Below are 16,229 nucleotides of genomic sequence, written 5' to 3' on the forward strand. Positions count from 1 at the left end.
ACTTTATTCCTCTCTACTTTTGAGATGAAATACTCCTGCATGCAATTATACTGATGTCATATTTGATGGGCAAAAATGTGAACGGAGCAAATTCATTCATAAAGCCAACACTAACATTCATGTCATAAAAACCCAAGTCAGCAAAACCTTTTAGAAACACTGGCTTTTGCAACGGCCATCTCTAAGGCTAGGATCACATGAGACGGCCAGAGGCAGAGAAACAGTGTCTCCAACACTAATAGTTCATTGGCAAGTAAACGTTTTTGTCTTCTGTCATGTTCAGGGGGCTGGTCCCTCTCACATCAACCTTGGAAGATTGGTAACTTCGGGTGAATTTGGAGGTTGGTGTATAAAAAGCTCTCATTCATGTATAATAGGGCATCATAGCTGATACGTGAGTGCAACTGAAAACAAAAAGACTTAGTGGGAGCATTAAATGTGCTGCTACCATCAAGTGCTAATATTATCATTACTGCTAAAGCACAAACATTTTCATTTGTGTCACTATATGATCTGAATTTAAAAGAATGTGTGTGTAGTCTCTAATTACTTTAACCATGACTGTGTTTAGCCACTTATCGCCTGTATCATATAATCTTAAAATGAATTAAGTTTCTATCTTTTATTCAAATTCTGCACTATGGGATTTAAGGGGAGTTACTTTTCCAGAAAAAAGAACCTATCACAACAAGAAGTCATGGAGAAAAAATTAGGTTGGCTTCTCTCCCCCTTCCAACTCAATTTCATTAGGTTGGTGGTTTAATGAATTTAACATCAAATGCTAAATGTTAGCCTTTTGTCTAAGTTAATTTACTTTTACCAACTTGTCAGTAAGGCAGCTTGGTTTCTCCTGAAGTCACTTTTAATTACTGGCTAGTCAGTTGGCAGTTTCAGGGTTTTTTTTAATAGTGCTATTTTCCTATAATTAGGATAAAGTTTGAACTAGGCTTATGACAATTTCCCAAAGAGCAATGGAAGGAGTTTGAGGTAGAAGATGGCTGAGTTCCATTTAGACATGCAAATTGTGAGATGCCTGTGAGTCATCCGCCTGGAGACGCCCACCATGGGGCGGAACTGGGGGGCCTGGAGATGGGGAGATAAGTCAGACTTGGAAGTGGAGATGTCAGGGTCATGAGCTTATGGGTGGAGAAGGGCTGAAACCTTGGAATTACCTGCAAGTCGTGAAGCAAGAAGGGCTCAGACATGGCCTCAAGGAAAGTGATTTCCCAGCAGCCAATAATTAACGTAACTTTTACTGCCCAAAAAACAACACATTTTCCTTTAAGCAGACGTTCCTTGAAGCACATTATGCGTGCATTTACTTGTGAGCCATCAGGATAGCCTAGGACAACCAACAGAGGAAACATGGAAGCCCTGATGCTCACGCTTCAGGGAGCACCCCGACGCCTTCACCCAACTCTGGTACCACCAGGCTACCCCACCAGTGTACGTATGTGTCTATCATCGTGAAAATAAACCACTTTTTAAAAGAGTAGCTAGAAATGATACCCATAAATGAAATGTGAGACACACAGCCTCACATTAATCCCCTCGCATTACCAAAACTGCTACCTGAGTAAGGTATAATCACCCTGTCTTTGAACCTATGTCTGCGGAGAGACAGCCTGTCCTTGAAGCTTTTGTTCTCCATACACACACCCTCCTCACCCCGCCTTCAAATGGATGGAAGGAAAAACAATGTTTTAATGGTAATAAATCCCTTAACCTCTGAGGATTTCCACCCTACCCCCCACCTCCTTCAATACACACAAACTGATATCCACCAACACTGCTGGTGACCCTGTGTGTGGATGTGTGAGGAAGAGAGCAAAGAGCCTGGAGGGGATGAGTCATCACAACCATCCCTGTTCACGGTTCAGAACCAACCTCGGTGTGTCCCCATGCTGACATGCTGTACACAGGGATCAACCAGGGCTGTATGATTATTCACTGTTGCAACTCTCCATTTGCAGGTACAGGATATACCACCAGACCAGCAATGAAAGAGCTTTAACTGCTGTGCATTTTCTCAGGAAAATTGGATAAGCTAGTGATATTCCAGAGACGAAAACGGAGAACTTGTGGGTAATTCTATTTTAAACCCACTGATATTCCTTCTTTTTGTCTTTGTTCTGGTCAACTTCCAGAGATATCATAAAGGAGTTGAAGGTGAGTCTGCTGAAACATAATTACAGTCAATGGGCAGAAAAAAATCATGGTCACAAAAAAGACAACCGTCAATGGGCTGGTGCCTTAGGCTATGAAGTATCTGAACAAAGCAGGTCATCTGCCAACACAAAGTTAGCAGATCAGTTCAGCACAATATTAAAAGAATATCTCACCCTGACAAAGTGTATTTCAGTCTAGAACTGTGAAGCTACCTAGTAATAGGAACTCTATTACATACCGTAATATTAATACGTTGAAAGGAGAAAAGCTACACAATCACCTTTGTATCTGAAAAAGTAACTGTAAAAATCAAACTTCTATGCAATTCCAATAAAAATACAAACTGATAAAATTCATATGGAAGAATAAAAGATAAGTCAAGATAATTTAGAAAAATGGTATAGTAATAAGGTAGCTGTATTAGCCAGCTCAGGCTGCCATAACAAATACCATACCACAGACTGGAGGGCTTAAACAACAGACATTGACTTCTCACAGTTCTGGAGGTTAAGTTCAATATCAAAGTGCAACCCTATTTAGTTCCCAGCTTTCAGACGGCCACCTTCTCGCTGTGTCCCCACATGGCAGAAAGGAGAGACAGCAATCTCTGATGTATCTTCCTCTTCTTATAAGGACACCAGCCCTATCAGATCAGGGACCCACCCTTAAGACCTCATTTAACCTTAATTACCTACTTAAAGGCCCTATCTTCAATACAGTCCCATGAAGGGGGGTTAAAGCTTCAATATCTGAATTTGATGGGGGGCACAATTTAATCCATAGCAATAAGCGAAAATATTTCTCTACATATAGCAAGATATATTACAAAGATATAGTGTTAGAATATTGTGGTATTTATTCCAGGCACAAAAGTTACTAGAACAGAATAGAGAGCCTAGGAGCAGATCCGCATGTATAGAAATTTCACAGATGACAGAAGTGACATTAAATTTAATGATTACAGATGGAGCTATTCATTAGATGATGCCAAGGCACTAGGCCACTGAGATAGGAAAGTATTACAGTAGAAGCCTAGCTGCTACCAGCATAAAAATCAATTCTAGATGGAGTAGAAACTGTGTAAAAATTATATCTAGAATATATTTTAAAACTCCTGCAAAAAAAAACTCTTGCAAATCAATATGAAAAAAGACAAACATCCTAATGAAAAATGGACAAAATACAGTCGACTCTGGTTATCTGTGACAGTCATTTTCTATAAAGTTGACACAAACACTGAATTAGCAAATACTGAGCCATTGTTCCTAAGGCAAATAAAGAGATACTTTTCTGCAAGTCTGTGGTCATAACATTTTCATCAACCAATCAATACATAACCTTGTTTTATGTGTGTTTCTGTTTAAAGATGTGTTATTTAATGTGGTTGGTGATTCATTAATACTAAGCTTGGGGCCAACAGCACTGTAACCCATGCTTGAATGAAGCTTATCTAACGTATTTCCTCCACAAGGCACATCACAGCCTTCTGGTGCTTAGGAACATAAGACTGCACTTCAGCACTGTGCTTGGGGCTATTCTAAACAGCAAAATCACCAACGAAAAGCACAAAATGTAAACAGACCCAGAAAAGGACATGTGCACAGCAGGAGAGGTGAAACAAGATGGCAGACCTCAGCTGGGAACGCATGCACTGGGCAACTCAAATTTTTCACTGTTCCGTGCATATCCATGAGTGACCATGGAAACATCCTGAGTACTGATTTGGGGGTTACAAAGAAATTGTACTGAGTAAGAAAATTTGCAAGTATTGAGTCTATAAATAAGAATGGACTGTACTTGAACTGGCAATCCAATGGTTATTAAACCAATACAAATATGTTCAACTTCACTGTGTACTGGTGAAATCTAATGTAAAATTACTATAACTTACAATTGACACCCAAGATATTGGCAAAATTTTGAGTTCTGATAATACCACGTGCTGGAAAACATGGGGAAATAAGAACTCATGCTTTGCTGGTGGGACTATGAAGTCCTTTATCACTTTGGAAGGCAATCTGACCATACATGGTAGAGGTGGGAAGTGAATACCTGCAATTCCACTCCCAGACTTCTACTGCTGGAGGACTCTCGCCCACTGGGACACGTAGACATGGAAAGATGTTTACATAAGATGGTCTGCATCAGTGAAAACAACTAACCTTCACTGAGTAAACACATGGACAATTAAAGTGAGACTGACTCACAGAATGGAGTATTGTATATTTGTTAAAATGAACTTAACCTACATGTATTAACCTGGACTTCCAGATGGACAAACGCCCCTCCTCACCCACCCCTAAAAAAACTGCACTTATATGCTATTTACAAGAGACCTACATAAAACAGAACACAAAAAGGTTGAGGGCAAAAAGTGGGACGGGAATAGTAAAACAGCTTTCTAGCAAGTGCAAATAAAAAGAAAGTAGGTGGAGCAATATTATTGCTAGGCAAAATCGAATTCAAGGCAAAAAGCCTCAAAAGAGACTTAAAAACAAGACAAAACAAAAGCTATATAGTCTCAAACCTGGAGGTATTTAAGAACATAAACTCAAAATTAAAAAAAATAGAAAACTGATAGAAATTGGTAAATCCGAAATAAGTATAGACAACTTTCATATATTTTCAGATATCTGTAACCAATGTGAACAAAAAATATAGACACTTTTAATAACACACTTAACATATGTGATTTAATACATGAATCGAAATACTGTGTACTGGCTACCATCAGAGCACATTTATTTTTTGAAACAACAGGAAATATTCACAAAAATTCACCATATCAAATTGGCCACAAAGAAAATCTCAACCAACTACCAACTGTAAAATACATCCCAAATTCACTGATAATAATACAACAAAAATCAGAAAATAACAAAAAACAGAAGCTTATGTTGCCTGGAGGGGAAAAAGATGTAGCCAAAATGGTATTCAGAGGAAACTTTACTGTCTTAAATGCTTTTGTATGAAAATTTAAAATGACTAATAAAAACTACTTTTTTAAGAAGTCAGAATGACATATAGATCACTTGAACCACTACATACACATCAGAATGGCTCAACTTAGAAAGACCAACCAGATCAAATGCTGGCAAACAATGCAGTGACCATAACTTTCCTACCTGCTGGTGGGAGTACAGAGTGGTACAATCACCTTAGGAAAAGGTCTGGTATTTCTTACAAAACTCAGCACACACATACCCTGTAAGTCAGAACTTTGACCCTAGGTATTTACCTAGCAGAAATGAAAATACATGTCCACAAAAAACTTGTATGAGACTATCCATAGCAGCTTATTCATCAATGTCAAAAGATGCAACCTGCTCAGGTGTCTATCAAGGAAAAACTAACTGATACAGTCACACAAGGGCACACTGTTCGGCAATGAATAGCAGCAGCCTAGTGAAACATGTACAGCATGGATGACTCTCGAGAGAACCATGTCAAGTGAAGGAAACCAGGTTCAGGTGGCTATGTACTGTAGGATTTCATTTCTATGAAGTTCTAAAACACGTAAAGCTAGCTCATGGTAGAAAAAAATCAGAACAGTTGTTGCCTGGGGAGGAGGGGTAGTGACCAGGAAGTTGCATGATGGAACTTTCTAGAGTGATAGGAATGTTCTGTGCCTGGATAACGGTTTAGATTGCAGAGGTTTTTGCATTGTTTGGACCTTATTAATAGAATACTTAAGATCTGTGCATTTCATTGTATAAGTTTTTTTTTTTTTTTTTTGCAGTACGCGGGCCTCTCACTGTTGTGGCCTCTCCCGTTGCGGAGCACAGGCTCCGGACGCGCAGGCCCAGCGGCCATGGCTCACGGGCCCAGCCACTCTGCGGCATGTGGGATCTTCCCGTACCGGGGCCGAACCCATGTCCCCTGCATCGGCAGGCGGACTCTCAACCACTGCGCCACCAGGGAAGCCCTGTATGTAAGTTTTAACTCAAAAAGAAGAAACAAGAATAGTAAGTAAGTACACAGATGTTGAACTCTTGTTAATGATTTCCATAATATTTCTAAATGATATCATAATCCATAATGATATCCAAAATATTTCAGGATAAGTGTACAAATATCTGCAAATTATTGTGAAATGAATAAAAGAAAGAAGACAACTGATGAATGGAAACGGATGGAAAGATAGGCTAGCACAGTAAAATGTAAGCTAACACAACATTGTAAATCAATTATACTTTGATAAAATAAATTTTTAAAAAACATAGAAAAAAATTTTAATTGTATATAAAATTAAATATAAGTATATTTGACATTTATATATTTAATAAATTATAATTATACGTAAATTATTTATTTATATATTTTACAATATATTATATATGTTTATCTTATATAATATTTACTTAAATTATACATAAATAGACAACATAAGATATAAACGAAAATAAGAATTCAACTTTTGAATAACTTATACCTTTTTGAAAGCCTCACAGATGTGCCCTGGATACAATTTCTTCTTTTCTCACTCTATGCATGAATGATTATTAAGGAGAAATGCTTGGACACTATGGCTCAGCACAGAAAGTTCTCAAAAATCTGCCTTCTGCAAGTGGCACCTGATGTAAGCTAAGAGGGGCCCCTGCCCACCCACCGCACCCCAATGGCCAGGGTTTACGAGGCAGCAGGGGGACACAGAGAAGCAAACACTGCTTGGCTGACCAGCACAGCGTCTGCACCACTGCTCAGAACTTTCAGACGTGAAGCAAAGGCTTTCTGATATGCCTGAAGAGTAAATGAGGAATCCAACAGCCATGGCTAACCTCGAACACAGGCGCTGAAAAGAGTGATTCTCATGGATGTGTGAGGTCCGGAGGAGAAAAGATGCTACACCGGGAAACAAGAGGCCTGAGTTCACAGCCAGAACCTGCCCGCAGGTGGGTGAAGACCCCCGAGCCAGGCTCTGAGCCTCAGTCTCCTCAGCTCTGAAGTGGGTCTGAGACCCCGCCTATGGTGGAGGTTCCCCGAGGCTTGACGAGCACACATTTTGTAGACTGCAGCTGGCGATGCAGTTAAGGTGGCGCTGGGACTTCAGGGTAACTGCCTCTCTGTTTCAAATGTGTCCAGGACACCAGGGTCCTGGCAGCCCCGGCAACCTGGTCTGTACACTTATACTGCCTCCAGTTGCCCTGCAAGGTCACGATCTCTGATAACAACTAACTATGCCTGCTTTTATGACTTTTTCCCTAACACTCAACATGGAAAATATAACTGTTTTCCATCCAAAAGCAAGCACATTGCCATCCTTGTGTGAAGTCCAGCCAACTTCTAGCAAATTCAGCAGAAACATGTGTTTGCCCGATTTAAAGCCGGGGTTCTTATATAACGGAAGCCCACAAAGAATGAGAAAATGGTTTGAGGAAAGCAAATACTTACTGAAAGTTATGATTTGGGCTGTGTGTTGGACCTAAAGGAAAAGAAAAAAGACAAGTTATTAATACTTCATGATTTGGAATAATTTTTTTTTCCAATCCAGCCCGTGGTAAAGGCAACCGCAGCTCAGGGTGCTCATTTGTGGTGAGCTGTCTTCGGCCTCCAGCTCTGCCCCTGCCCAATATTATACGCCAAGGATGGGGGAAACCACCAAGGATGGAAGGGGTGCTCTGTGTTGATGCAGAAATGTCAGGAGATATTTTGGGAGTTTTTGCTGTCTTTTCTCTCTTCTCATCTAAACTTGTTTCACAAGATCTGTCTTACTGGTGACAGAATGGCTGGGGCATTGCAGGGACCTCCACAGAACTGGGATGAAAGGGACATATTCCTGCCTGCCATTTAATTGCTTCATGCCACCTGTGACAAGCACAAGAGTACAAAATTGTCCTCACGCTCTGCTCCCTGCCCATCCTCTGGGCCGGGCTGGGTTTCTGTGGGTGGGTGGGTGGGTGGGTGCCTGTCTGTATTGCCTGGGCTTGAAGTGTGCGTGGCCAGCCTCCCCGTGGGGTGACCTCCTGACACATAGCCTGCCTGAGATTATGTTCTGCACTCCAGGTTTACAGACCTCTCCATCTGCGTCTATTTTCTTTTATTACTAGTAAATGGGTAACAGGTTAAGCCAGGATCTCGTGCACAATGGGAAAGACCTCAGGGAAGGGTTTTATTGATTTCCTCTCTGCTGACTTGTGTGTGTTCAGCTTCAAACCGCAAATTAATCTGCTGCTCGGTGGCTGGGGACATTCCTATCTGATAAGCAACACACCGGGGACTGTCCCCACTCACCGAGCCGCACGAACAGGACGCCAGTGGCGGTGATGGTCTTCACCCCATTGGTGGCCACGCACTGGTAGTAGCCGGTGTCCGTCGTGTCCAGGTCCTGGATCCGCAGCCGAGAACCGTATTCCGTCTTGCGGATGATGATGCGCCGGGGCTCCTGCACAACCGGGGCGTCGTTCTTCAGCCACCGCACGCTGGGCGGCGGGTTTCCGGCCACCTTGCAGTGCAGAATCGCTGTCTGGCCTTGGACTATGGTGATATTGTTAACCGGCTCCAGAAAATTCAGAAAGTACCCTGCAAAGGAGAATAGTCAGAGAGGAGCAAACGTCCGTGAGGGCTGGGAGAGAAGGCTGCCTGGGGCTCCTTCTTGGAACTGCTTAGGGAAGGCTTTGATTTTTCTCTCACATAGGTATAGCCCACTCTCACTATTTGGGGTAATTTTGTTCTAGAATGTTGCCTCAAACACTGAATGAGAGAATACGGACTCGCTGCTCCTGGGGAAACACAGGGTTAGGTTCCCGTGAGCCTCTGGTCACAGCATTCTAATCAACCGATCAATAAAGAACCTTGTTTTACTGTGCTCTGTTTAAAGACACCTTATTTAGTAAGTATTGTTGATTCATTAACATTGATCTCACGACCAACAGACCAATAACTTGTGTCTGAAAGAAGCTTATCTAACACACATGCTTTCTCCATAAGGCACATCTTGTGCTTAGGATACCAGACAGCACTTCAGCACCATTATTGGGGGCATTTTAAATGGCAAATTACCAACAAAAAGTATAAAAATGCAAAAAACATGGGACTAAACAGATCACGAAAAGGACATTTGTTTACAGTACGAGTTGGGACATTAGGCAGAGTGTCATTTTGTTCAGGCTCAGCTGGGAATGTGTGCATGTGTGCACTGGGCAATTCAAACTTTTCACTGCTCTGGGCATGTCTATGAATGACCATGAAAGTACTGTGAGAACTGATTTGGCGGTTAAAAATACATTTTAGGTAATAAGCAAACTTGCAAATATGGAATCTGCAAGTAATGAGAATCAACTTTACTTCTTTTTGAAAGCACTAAATCTAATCTCACTAAATTTATGATGCAAATTCATATTCAGAGAGTCCATCCTCCCTCTACCACACCATCAAGCACAAGCCACAATAAGGAAAGTAGGAAAAGAAAGCATGTGACAAAACAGAGATAGCCTCAAAAACAAGCTAATCATTGGTCTGAACAGAACAAAAATAACAAGGTTGAGTGTTGCTGCCCACTGCACCCAGGGCAGGAGCAGGAAGAAGCCGTCCAGGGCTCGCGCACAGGAAGGAAAACAGGGCGTAAAAGTACCTGAAATACAGAGCTAGTGGGGCTGGAAACACTGCCCAGGAACGTGGGGTTCCAGTTCAACCACAGGCAAGAGCTTCTCAGCTGGTGACAAAGGCCACTGGGAACAAGAGGAAGTAAGGCAGACAGCGGTGGGGAGGGGGAGGGGTCTGTGTGTGTGTGTGTGTGTGTGTGTGTGTGTGTGTGTGTGTGTGTTTGTGTGGTGTAGGAGGTCAGGGGCTGGGGGATACCCTCTGTCAAGGTAAACATGCACACTAAAATTCCAACACTAAAAAAACCCACTAAGGCTAGACAGACAAGACAATCAATCATCAGGAGATGAACTTACTACAGACAAAACCAAGATAATAGAGCAATCAAAAAAGCCTATAAAGCCTATTCAAGTTCTAAATCTTTTGGCTTGATTTCTGGTTGGTCCCTATTCTTTTTTTCTGTTTTAATGAAGTGAAACATTGAAAGATAGCACATATCTGTATTACTGATTTAATTGGATGAAAAATTATAGGATTTCTAGTGGACCCTGGGGATAAGTTTCACAGGATGAGTGATGGCTCAGATGTTGGGTGATAGGAGATAGCTGAGGAGGTGGGAGGTTGTGAATTTCAAGATGAAGGGACAGTTTTCCTTCACAGGGGAGAGTGGATAGATATCGGTCTAGAGAGGTGTCACTAAGTAGTACTGATTACTATTTATGAATATTATTAACAACATCATTAGGTTCTACCTTGGTTCTCTGCTAGCCAACCCCTTTCTCAGTGCACTCAAGTTGAGGAAGAGAATTCTTACTGATGACACAGAGCTGGGAGGTAACTAAAATGTCGATGACAAACACCTTGAAAAGAGGCTGAATCAAGTAGGGTGATATCTTGGATGTCAGGGCTGTTCATTAACAGCACAAGCTCAACTTGGAGAGACCTGCATTCCTGACGCTCCTGCACTAGACCCAGCATCTTTGAAAACAAAATGAGACCTGATTTGACATTCTGAAGCAGTTACTTGGTATAATCCGGGCTGCCCAGATTACAGCGAACACATTGTTTCACTATGTTCTGGCCAGAGCCCAAGCACTTACAAGTTGCTTAAGATTCAAATGCTTCATTAAGGTCTCGTAACACTAAAATGCACAGTAGGGCATATAAAATAGTCATCAAATTATAATTTAAAATAGCAAATGACAGATTACATCACCATGATCTCTTCTTCCTGGCATAAGTTTAATTATAATTCTCATCTCTACCCTGATGACAGTTTTTCCAAAGGCCTTTGACAAACCATGGCTTCCTGGGAGACACAGGTAATGGCTTCGTGTAAAGGCAGAGTGTAAGGATCTGTGTCTCCAAGCTGACTAGCAAAAACCTAAAAGGAGCAGGCCCAGGGGTTCTGAGGGCCGAGACAGGGTGGTCGCTGCTGGCTCTTATCTCATCCATTTGGGGGACTGGCTTGAGAGTAGTCCTGCTACCGCCTTCCTCCAATTGCACACATCAACTTGGGACGTCGCCATCGATCGGCTAAAAATCTTGAAAGATATAGAAGGATCTTCTTCAACATGGAAACAACATTTGTCTAGAAAGGGAAGAAAGGGAAGAAGGGGAGGGAAGCACAGGAGAAAGTTAAGGAGACAGCTCCTTTTGTACAACTTAGAAGGAAACCTGGGGAGAGTCCAGGACTGTCCAGTTACTCTAAATATAGACCCTTAGTGTCTACTTCTTTTCAAGAATATCTTTTTTACATCGAATGGGTACGGAAACGTGGAGTTCTTCTTCACTGTTCCCACCAACAGCTTCTCCTACACCCCTGACTGACGAATTGACAGCGGTTTAGACTTAGTCTTTCCGTGTCCCTCAGGAAGGCTCCTTTCTGAGAAATGCAGAATAGGGCAGATGGGCTCGTGCCTGGTCTGCGCGCCATGTGGGCACAGACAGCCCTGATGTTAACCTTGTCCCACCGGGTAGGGCGCTGTGAAACCATCTATTAGGCTTAATCCAGAGGTGGTGCTGGTATTTCCCTTTCCGACGCGTTATCAACACTAGCTAACAAGGACTAAAGAAATCCACAGGTGCTGGAATCAAGCACCTTACACAGTTGACTTAAATTTTAAAGCACTCTTGGCTGTATCTGTTTATGTGAAATGTACAGAATAGGTAAATCCAGAGACAGAAAACAGATTAGTGGTTGCCAGAGGCTGGGGGAAGGGAAATAAGGGAGTGACTCTTAATGGGTACGGGGTCTCACTTTGGGGTGATGAAAATGTCTGGAACTAGAGAGCAGTGATGGTTGCACAGCATTACAAGTGTAGTCCTGGGGTCAGGAAATGCCTGCTGAGGAGGGATGGGCAAGGTAAGACCAGGTGAACAAATCACGGACAAGCAGGTAGAGGGGAGGTGGAGGTGTCAGGCAAAGGGGAGGGGGACCACTCTCTTGAAAACATCCTTCCCAGAGTGCTGGCAACCACCCTCAGTTTTGCTCAGATCCCGGGGTAAGCCTTCCACTGATCTCCTCCCCAATTTATCCAGATTCCCTTCACTCTCAACCAGATGAACACTCACTCCTGAAGCCACACCTTCCTCAGTCTACAAAAAACAAAGGAGAATCTAGTGAAGTGATCTAGTCCACATGGGGAGTTCTTGCCAACTCTTCTCAATCCTACACCGTCTAAACCAGTGGGGTTCAACAGTGTCTTCACATTGGGGTCACCTGGAAGCTTATAATATACATCCAGCTGTGCAATTTGTCAAAACTCTTAAGTGTGCAGCCCGAGCTAAGAGCCCCTGCTCTGAAGCGCTGAGGAGAAAGAAAAGCAACAATTCCAGTGAACGAAACCCATCCAAGAATGAACTTAGAGCAGACCTGAAACAACACTGAGAAGCATCGCTGGAGGGCACGGTAGGACTGGAAAGAATACCTGGGGAGGTTCTGAGTGCAATGGCATATAGGAGGCCTGTCCAGCTGGGAATGGACAAAAGGGCAGGATGTCCGCAGACGGCACCCATGTCCTGACTTAGGTCTTGAATCAGCCTCCTTCATGCTCTGCAGGAAGCTCAGAGAGACCAAAACTATGGGTTGATAACATGGTAACTTCATACATTCATAGCTCCCTCCCTAGGCAGGTGAGTAAAAGTGAGCCTTCAGGAAGAAATCAGAAAGACAGATAATGAAGAAAAGCTAATTTATACCCATGGTATCAAGGCTTCTGGAATATTCTTTCCCTTTCCCCATTCTCCCCCACTGGAAGGGAGGGGGGGGTCCCTTGTTCTTCCTAAAACACACCCAACTGATCCCTCATGGTGCAGTCAGCCAAGAACCCCTAGTCCTCTGATCTTTTCTATTTCTCATAAGTCAATTCTCTGCCAGAAAGTCACCTCCACAGAGGGTATTCCCAGCTGCCTCTATTCATTTCTAACCTTGCCCCCCACCCCACTGATCTTGGCCTGTTGCTATGTCAAAGTCACATGCGTTAAATTATGACGACTGAAATACATTTTGACATCAAGAATAACAAACGTTACTTTGACGGAGGGGCGAGTTTCTCAATTCCACGGCTATTTCTCTTCCATTCTGATAAGTTCCATTTAAAAACTGGGATAGGATGATGGAGAGAGAACTGCATTTATTATAGGAAAACTATTATATTTCTACGTGTCGTACTAATTTCCTGTTGTTGCTGTAACATGTTAGCACAAACAGCATGAGACAACACAAATTTACTAACATACAGTTCTGCAGGTCGGAGGTCCGAAAATCAATGTGTCAGCAGGGCTGTATTCCTTCTGGAGGCTCTGGGAGAGTCTTTCTCCTTGTCTTTCCTGGCTTCTGGAGGCCACCTGCATGCCCTGGCCCATGGTGCCTTCCTTGTATCACTCCAACTTCTGTTTCCATCATCACATCTCTGTTGAGTGACTGACCCTCCTGTCCCTCTCTTATAAGGACCTCTGTAATTACATTGGCCCACCTGGATCATCCAGGATCATTTCCCATCTCAAAATCCTGAACTTAGTCCCACCTGCCAAGTCCCTGTTCCGTGAAAGGTGACATGCTCTGAGTTCCAGGACTTAGGACGTGGACATCTTTGGGAGGCCATTATTCTGTCCCTTATGTATATTTTTCTTTTATCTTGCCACTTTACTGAACTACCTTAGTTATAAGAGTTTCTGAGTTGTCTTAGATTTTCTATGTAGATTTTCTTCAAATAACAATAATATAGCCTTTTTGCTTCCAAAGTTCATACTGCTCCTATCTCCTCTTGCCTTCTCTTCAATATTAATTATTTTTGAGTTAACAATTTGGAGAGGAGCACAGGCTCCGGACGCGCAGGCCCAGCGGCCATGGCTCACGGGCCCAGCCGCTCCACGGCATGTGGGATCTTCCCAGACCGGGGCATAAACCTGCATCCCCTGCAATGGCAGGCGGACTCTCAACCACTGTGCCACCAGGGAAGCCCTGAGCTAACAATTTTTAATACTGAAATATTGCAGAGAAAAATACAGATATTAACATAGTAGTACCCATGTACACAACATCAAGATTTTACGCAAATATTTTACCATATTTGACTTACAACACTTAAAAAATAAGACATTCTGGAATGTAACTAAAGCACACCCTTCCCTATTTGTCCTTTCCTCTCCAGAGAACTACACTATTCCAATTCATATTTGTATTATTTTATATTTTTAGAATTTTCTCTGAAAGATCATCTTTGCTAGTTGCTTTTTTCCACTCAGAGTCAGCTTGGGATTTACCTATGTTGATGTAGTTCATTTATTTTAATTACTGTATAATATTCTACTGTACAAACAAACCACAATTTCTTTATCCATTTCCCAATTCTGGAGCAGTAAATCGTTTCCACATTTTTGCTAATACAAACAGCGTTTAATGACCATCTTTATACACCTCAACTTGTACATGTATCCACCTGGATGCATTAGTGATAAGTCATAGGGCCTTGAAATCTTTCATTGATCTAGGTCTCAAAAGTGCCTGATTTAAAGTATTTCTCCTACAACTTTGCCAGCATTTGGTGTTTGGGGGCTTTCAAATGTTTGCCAATATTTTGGACATGAAACAGTGCTGTTGTTTTAGGTTGTATCTTAAGGATTCCTCATGAGCTCAAGAGTCTTTAGGAAGGTTTACCAGTCCTTGAGGCTCTCCTTCTGTAGCTGTCTATTCAAATCTTTATACTCCTAACTTCTCCTAATAAATTTTCTATCTTTTTCCTTTTCTAATGTATGCATTAAATATGAATTTTTCAAGTTCTTATTTAGCCACCAAATAAATTATTTTATTTAATCTCCATGTGGTTGGTCAGACCCCAGTTATCTTGTAATTTATAATTTTTCTTGGTTGAGTTATTAAAGGTGTGCTTTAATTGCACTGTTGTCACAAAACATAGTCTGTGTGATGATAATTCTTTGATACCACTGAGATTTGCTTGCACAAACACCACGATTTCAAGGAATAAACAGAAAATGAAACATGAAAAAATAAAAGAGAGATTTGCTTTACAGCCTAGTGCAGAGTCAATTCCTAAAATGTCCCACATTTGATTGGTAAGAATGTGTTTTCCCTAATTGCTCAATGCAGGTGTTTATATATGCCCAATAGATTAAGCTTGTCAATTTGTTGCTCAAATTTTTAATACTTATACTTATCTATTAGCTTCAATGAGATATGTGTTAATTTGATACTGTATATGGCAAATAGCCATTAATAATTCTCTGAGGTTTTGCTTATACATTGGAAACTATGTTGCTGGGTGCAATAAACTCCCAGTTTATTATATCGTCTAGTCTTTACATCACTATGTAAGGCTTCTGTGTCTAAAACACCATTTAGTTTGATGGCAATGTACCTATTTCAGAGTACTTTTGGTTAATGTAGTCCTACTCTGTATTTTTATTTTTTTAATGATTTTTATGTTTATATACTAGACATGAATCTTGTAAACAACGTATAATTTAACATGTTAATTTATAAGTCTGTATGTGTTAACCTTATGAGTTTCTTAACTGATGGGTTTATTTTTAAAGTGTTAATTTTGCTTCTTAATTCTCTCTTCCTATTTTCTACTCATTTTTTTTCTTTATTCTCCCATTACTTGTTTGAAAGTTAGGCTTAAGTGGCTAGCTTTACTACTTTTTATAGGCATACCTAATTTGACAAAGTCTCCCCAATACAACCAAATACAAGCACCTTGAAATGCTGTGAGCTACAATCACCCCCCAGACACCAGAGCTTTGAGTCATTGCTTCCCAGTGTTTAGTTACACTCCATTTGTACATCCCCCGGGGTCATTATTACTGATGATTTTTACTAACAGTATTTCTTTAGATTTGCCAACCTGGTTACCAAGTTCTTTCCTTGCCAAGTCTGCCTGCATCTCACTCCTTCCTCCTGGTTCAACCGAGCTCTTCCTGATTCTCATCCGCTCTTTGGGTAAAGGACTGAGGTTATAAACACTCTTACTCTTGGTCGAAAATTACCTGTTACTTTC

General features: G+C 41.6%; 1 protein-coding gene across 3 annotated transcripts in view; it reads right to left on the reverse strand.

Moving 5' to 3' along the window:
* The window catches only part of ROR2 (ROR family WNT receptor 2), a 218,267-nt gene that overhangs the window by 21,624 nt on the left and 180,414 nt on the right, over nt 1-16,229 (reverse strand). For all 3 annotated transcript variants that reach the window (XR_003429790.1, XM_027091968.1, XM_027091969.1), the window contains exons 3-4: nt 8,401-8,688; nt 7,561-7,591 (exon numbers count right to left, since the gene is read on the reverse strand). Coding sequence is in view for 2 of the 3 variants with exons in the window: in XM_027091968.1 (XP_026947769.1) it covers nt 7,561-7,591; nt 8,401-8,688 (319 nt within the window). In the remaining variant the exon portion in view is untranslated. The remainder of the gene's footprint in view (nt 1-7,560; nt 7,592-8,400; nt 8,689-16,229) is intronic.

This window comes from Aethalodelphis obliquidens, unplaced genomic scaffold (assembly GCF_003676395.1).
Source record: "Aethalodelphis obliquidens isolate GAN/ISIS:26980383/991018 unplaced genomic scaffold, ASM367639v1 scaffold74, whole genome shotgun sequence".
Lineage (NCBI taxonomy): Eukaryota > Metazoa > Chordata > Mammalia > Artiodactyla > Delphinidae > Aethalodelphis > Aethalodelphis obliquidens.